The sequence below is a fragment of the Hordeum vulgare genome, chromosome 1H, assembly GCF_904849725.1.
Source record: "Hordeum vulgare subsp. vulgare chromosome 1H, MorexV3_pseudomolecules_assembly, whole genome shotgun sequence".
Lineage (NCBI taxonomy): Eukaryota > Viridiplantae > Streptophyta > Magnoliopsida > Poales > Poaceae > Hordeum > Hordeum vulgare.
The window spans coordinates 70,104,952-70,111,218 of NC_058518.1; the positions used below are offsets into that span (position 1 = coordinate 70,104,952).

Below are 6,267 nucleotides of genomic sequence, written 5' to 3' on the forward strand. Positions count from 1 at the left end.
CAACAACGATGCCATGGGCTGGTAACGACGTCCTAGACGCCACCATCGTCCTCCATGACCGAGGTCAGCGCGGTTTTCATCGGAAGTCGCGACCCCCCGATCTCGTGGCTGGATGGAACCGAGGGAGGCACGTCATGTAGACAAAGACCGCCGTCGGCATGCCCGCAGGGGCCTCCAGCCGCCCCACATCGAACCTCCTCACGCCGCCGGCCGAAGAAGTCCAAGCCGTGACGGATCTGGGCAGGAAACGCCAGATCCGCAGCCCTCGATGACCGCCCTTGCGCGCAGCCGCTGCCCTCGTCGGATGAAGCGCCTCCGCCGTCATCCAACCTGACCACGGTCGGCCATGGGGCCACGAACGCCGCCACACATCAGGTCCGCCGCTCTGACCGTTGCCCCCGTCTTCCCCGCGCTCGACGGCCCGTCCGCCTCGTTGGGGCTCCGCGGCACCACCCGCCCTGGCTCTAAGGCGCAGGGCCCGCCGCCACCGCGGCCCTTGCCGGCGGCAGCGGCGGCCGGGGAAGGAGGAAGAAGCTCTGGAGGCTAGGGTTTTGGGGGGCCCTAGCGTCGCCCGAGGGGAGGCGACGCGAGGGGGTGTATGCGTCATGGAATCTCGTGTTTGTGTCCTCTAGATGTTGTATAGTCAGACCCTACATCATTTCATCCAATTAAACCCTTGGCATCTAATATTTTCACATATATATTCTTTTCATCAAATCAACGTGCTCAAGTAATACCTTTTTTTTTCAAACACTGCACAACTAATACTTAGGAGGAGGAACAAAAAACAATGTGTGTGTTTTATGCGTGGTGAAGCACTGAAGTACTGAACTATGTGCGCTCAATTTGTACATCCGAGGTGAGCCCCTGCATCAGACGTCGGGAGAATCGGCGACAGCATCAAACAAATGGCAGCGCAGCTCCTTCAAGATATACCGACCGTCTTCCCCAGCAGCCACATGACGAGCGAGAACTCGATCATGAAGAGCGCGTGCAGCCATGTCCGGTCGACGACGAAGCCGTACACCGTGATGCCCGCCCGGTTGTTCTCCAGGTAGTTCACTGAAAAGGAAAATCACCGGCCGCCATTAGCAACCAGCAAGAAGCTAAAAGCTGGTGACTTGATCCCTGCGTTTCCGCTTGCGCTTACCCAGTGCCTGCCTCTTCTGGAAGCTCATGTTGTTGACCTGGAACGGCACGAGCTTGGAGTCGTCGATGGAGCCCTCGCTCATGGCGTCGTCGTCGTCCCCATAGCTGTCGGACTCCTCGCCGGGGGCCACCCGGTAGGCGTTGGCCGGCGCCAGGTACCCGGTGGCGGCGGGCAGGGCGGGATCGGGGTCCTCCAGGTCGTTGTCGAAGGCGTGGATGGTGGCGTCCGCGTGCCACGCCGCCGCCACGCTCGTGATGGCCTGTGTCTTGTGCGTGATCTTGGCCGCGCTGTGCAGACAGACTAGCAGCCCCGCCACGAGGCTCACAGAGCAGAGCTGCATGCAGACAACAACGGTGATCTTGGTCAGTGCACTGCTGACAGCCTGACATCGTGGCCAATGCAGGGATTTGCTGTTAGGTTAACTGATGACACTCCACAAACCACAAATCCTATGTACCTAAATAATTTACCCTCACTGCCTCCCTCACTATGTCATGTAAACATCCACTAATACTATTTATTCAGCTAATGCAAACTCTCTGTTCACACACAATGCAAGTATGAAAAATGTCTACATTAAAACAGTAGATTTTGATTTAGACCAATATTTCGTACATAATTAATCTGAAATTAATCTTTAATTCCAGCCGCAACGCGCGGAAATCACCTAATATATCCAACAAATAAGACTCAACACATGTTAATCAAATGAGACTTTAACCTGTTAGAGGAGTAAAAATTCGGTTTTACTTTTTTAATCGGTACCTAGCTGATTCTTAATCGGTATTATTGGATAAAATTTATACTCATCCAATTTTCCTATATTTACTTCATCATTCAGTGGTTGAGTAAAAATCACGCCTCTCCTCCGCTGCCTCCCAGTTCCACTCCCGTGTCACATCTGCATCAACGCCGCCCCTCCCACCCCTTCTGGCATCCTTCTGTCGCCGTGGACGCTCCACAGGCTCCATCGCCACGTGGATCTGCGGTTGTTGCCGACACCGTCGGATTTGGAGCTTCCGGCCGCCGGCGACTATGTCTTGCCATGGATCGGCTAGGAACTGGACCGCATAGCCCCGACAATGCCTCTGCATCGCATGCAGATCTTGGCACCTCCTCTTGCCGAATCTCTCATGTCGGCTGTTCACCGACAAAGAGACGCCCGATCGTCGCTCGGGCTTGGCGCTGGCCCAACGGCTCATCGGCCCGTCGTTGTTGGTCATAAAGTGCAACGATTGCCTGTTGCAGCTGATGCGCCGAGTTTCTACCATGTCAAAACATTCCGAATGGGTGTTCTTCAAGTGCAAAAAAGATCGGGCATGTGCTTGTTTTGAGTCGGTTGTTTACCGGATTTGGCGCATTGTAGCTCATTGTTTGCTCAAATTTATGTGTAGGATGGATGTAAGTTTTGGTATTAGAAAAAAAATACATTGATCTATTGATAGTATGAAATTTGATAGATGATCATGCACTCGTTAGTAGAATAAAGGCTGGAGATGAGATTAGATGCGAAGCCCTAGATCGATAGATCAGAAGACAACGGCGCGCTTGTGTCGTCTCCCCCTTGGGGGCGTCATTCTTGGAGGTGTACGCGGGTTCGGGAGACCAGTGGATGTTTTCTTCGGTGGAGCGGTGCTTCATCCTGCACATTGAAGGCGATGGATCTTGATGGCGTGGCGCCCTGGTGATTAGGCGTCCAATGTGCGAGGATGGACTCGCGCAGGAGGGCGACGCTGTCTGACGTCGTGGTGGCGTCGACGGCAGCTAGACCAGGCAAGGTGGATGCGTCAGTACAGTTCTGAAGATGGATTGATGGCAGTTGGCGGCGGCGACCTCTGAGTGTGCACCGGACCGGTGGGTGTCCCATACCCGACAGGTGGCTTGGTTGGGGCATCAGGTCTTAGATGTTAGGTTTGACTGCGAGGTATGTTTGGTATTTATAGGCCCAGACTATCAGCATCCCTTCATCCACTATATAGAAGTAGCGACATATGTTGTCTAGACGATGGCATCAGTCTTACTGATGTATTACTTTGTAAGGTCTTTATGAATAATTAATAAAATGGCTGCATCCATCGCTTAGGTGCAGAGGCCGGTGGTCTTCCTCCTTTTCTAAAAAAAAGATGCGAAACAATGTCTAGTTCTTTACAATCGAAGAAGAAAGAAGTGTGCAATCTCTTAATCAACTGATGGAAACAGTTATGAAAGTTGAATGTCTTTCAAAATATCTAATTGTAATTTATTTTTCTTCGCTCTTGCTCTCGTAGCAAAGAATTAATGAATTATGTACTTCAATGTATCAAAATGCCATTGAATGACATAAAGTAGCAAAGAAACATGTTCCAGTGGTCGAAAATGAAATGCAAATGAATATTTCTTACTCTGTTATATATAAGGGATTGGTTAGGTCCGGCAAAATCTTAGTGAAGTAAATTTAAAAGTTTACTTCACGGAATACTCCATTATTTATTGGGGATTGGTTAGAAATGCCGTAACTAGACCAATTCTAATTATCTGCATTTTTGATTCGATGTCTCTTTATGTTCTATCCATATCTACGACCCAGCATATTTATGTTTCACCGATACTCGGTGCGATACTGCTTGCTATGGAAGAATCTTGTGCATGACATGAACATGATATGCTAGCTACAACCACGAGTTTCTTCATTTCGAACACCACATAATTGTTATCCGAACTTGATTGCTACACCATGCTTAGCTGGAGATTTTTTTTTTTTATTTTGTCTGGCTCGATGGAAATTTGTCTACTGAAATTGCAGAATTACGTGGTGAAAGTTAAAAATTCTGGATCTCTGAGACTCTGACCACAATGCAACATACTACTGTACTACTATATATATAGTAGTAGTACTCACCGCGAGCTCGCCGGCGGTGGCGATATTGATCCGCGCATGTGGCCTGGTGGTTGCGAGCAGGGCGGAGAACTGGCTGGCGGTGACGAGCACGAGGCAGAAGATTATGAACCGACGGTACCGGTGGCTGATCCGGCGGAGCTGGTCCCTGATCCGTCGGTGGTGCTCGAGAACGACGGCGACGTCGGCGAACCTGCCGAACTCCCTCGCGAAGCCGACCATGCGCAGCACCTGCAGGTAGCAGATGACCCGGAAGAGGACGCAGATCATGAAGAAGACGGCAGTGCGGTAGACCCAGGAGGCGGCCTCGAGCGCGCATGCGGCCGCGTTCCACCATGGCGAGCGGAAGGGCGCGGCGGCCCAGTACCAGTAGACCTTGTAGGCGGCGTCGGCGAGGGAGCATGGCGCGAGGAAGCAGGCGAGGACGCGGAAGGAGCGGTTGAGCTGCGCGGTGTACCCGGCGCGCACCTCGTCCGAGTCGTGGCGGAGGCGGTCGATGCAGAGCAGGCGGCGGAGGCCGACCCGGAGCAGAGAGCAGAGGGAGAGGAAGGCGAGCGTGGCGGCCAGGGTGAGGGAGACCTGCACCTGCCCGTCGAGCGGCCGCGGCGGGGCCGTGGCCGGGAGCGCCAGGGCGACCGCGGCGGGCGCGGCGACGGCGAGCAGGAAGAAGACCGCCCAGGAGCCCGCGGAGCGCGGCCCGTCCGTGTGGTCGATGCACATCCAGCGGAGGCAGGCCCGGAAGCTGCGCAGCTCGTCCCCCGCGTGCGACGCGCTCCGGGTGTACTGCGCCGCCGACGGCTTCTTCCGCGGCGATAGCAGCGGCGCCGCCGCCGGCCTGCTGTCCGCCATGGCGCGCGCCGTTCTCGGATCGCGGGCGGTTTGGCGGGCGGGAAGGGTCGACGGGGGCCCAGTCGCGGGCAGAGAGACAAGTGCGGGAGGGAGCGGGAGTGCCCAGTGATGTTCGTTTACGGCTCCAGAGTTCGCTAATCTAATCTCTGCGATTTCTTTGAGTAGATGGTTTATAGAAGAAGGGAATAAAAATAATGGTGGCGCCGCGCCGATCGATGGGTTGGGTTGCGTGTTGCGGCGGACGGGATCTTGTGCCGCTCCACTGATTTATACTATTGATTTATACTACAGTACAGTACATATCTACTCCCTCCGTTTCTAAATATAAGTCTTTAAAAAAGTTTCAATAGTGAATTACATACGAATGCATATAGACATACTTTAGAATGTAGGTTCACTCATTTTGCTTCGTATATAGACTTTTAATGAAATATTTTAAAAGACTTATATTTAAAAACGGAGGGAGTATAATCAGAAAGAACACAGGTGTCTCGCCAGGCGCGTAGGATGAACTTGATCCTTTTTTTTTTTGAGTGGTACTTGATCCCATTTCTGTGTGGCGAGTCTGAGTTGGTTCCGCCACAGAGGGCAGACTGACTGGGAAAATCATGTGCGAGCCCACCTGCTGACAGGCAACCAGCCATCCTGGCTCCGCCACAGGCCACAGGTGGAGTGATCAGTCCGTATTTAGTGATTAGGCCTCAATCAATCATGGACGGGCAGCTCGGGTAGGCGTGCAAGTGTCATCTTGTTTGCGTCGCTGGCGGGGCCGACCGGCCGGGCAAATACGAGGTGTCCACCGTGTGGGGAGGCCTGGATATACTCACGGAAAAGAACAAAAGAGATGGAGAGGGAGACGGGACCGTGGCCGCGGCGGGAGTAGTGGTCGGCAGTTTCGCATCCCGGACTGCGGGCCACCTGTCGTCGTCGTCGGGCTTGTGGCTGTGAGGGAAGGAGAGAATGAGATTGATCAAGATCATGACACGATGCAAGAATGGCTTCGTTTGTTATGGTTTTTTTTTTTGGCGGGCTTCGTTTGTTGTGGCTGCCAAAAGAGGACATGACAGGACACATGAGGCGTTTCTTGGAAAGAACTTGGAAAAGGGATGAGTTTGTTACAATAGATGTTGAATATTATGTGTTTGAACTAGGGTTTATTGGACTTGTAACTAGCGATGGGTTAGTTGTTTGAGTCGCACACACGTACCTGGGTCTATTATATAAGGGAAACACTTTCAATCGTACGTCTGATGGGATGCATTCGCCAGACCAGCCGCGGGACGTCGATGCGTTTTCAATCTCACGGCTGGTTTGCTTTCGAAATTCAGTTATCAGTTTCCAAACAAGCCTGATTTCCTTCCTTCATAACTCTCGTCTCTTATTAAATATTGTA

The 6,267-nt window shown here is 52.5% G+C and overlaps 1 protein-coding gene across 1 annotated transcript; it reads right to left on the reverse strand.

Moving 5' to 3' along the window:
* Window positions 1-658: 658 nt before the first annotated feature.
* On the reverse strand, window positions 659-5,126 carry LOC123424569. The gene is made up of 3 exons (XM_045108205.1): window positions 4,029-5,126; window positions 1,151-1,484; window positions 659-1,062 (listed from the first exon to the last, which is right to left on the reverse strand). Exons 1-3 carry the CDS (start codon window positions 4,872-4,874, stop codon window positions 926-928), a joined length of 1,317 nt encoding a protein of 438 aa, XP_044964140.1. The 5' UTR covers window positions 4,875-5,126; the 3' UTR covers window positions 659-925.
* Window positions 5,127-6,267: the final 1,141 nt, after the last annotated feature.

Excerpts from the sequence above, each read along its gene's own strand:
- LOC123424569 (XM_045108205.1), bottom strand. The coding sequence starts at position 4,874 with ATGGCGGACAGCAGGCCGGCGGCGGCGCCGCTGCTATCGCCGCGGAAG. Across the intron at positions 1,485-4,028 it reads CCACCGCCGGCGAGCTCGCG|CTCTGCTCTGTGAGCCTCGT; the intron begins GTGAGTACTACT and ends GTCTGCATGCAG. Across the intron at positions 1,063-1,150 it reads CCAGAAGAGGCAGGCACTGG|TGAACTACCTGGAGAACAAC; the intron begins GTAAGCGCAAGC and ends TTTCCTTTTCAG.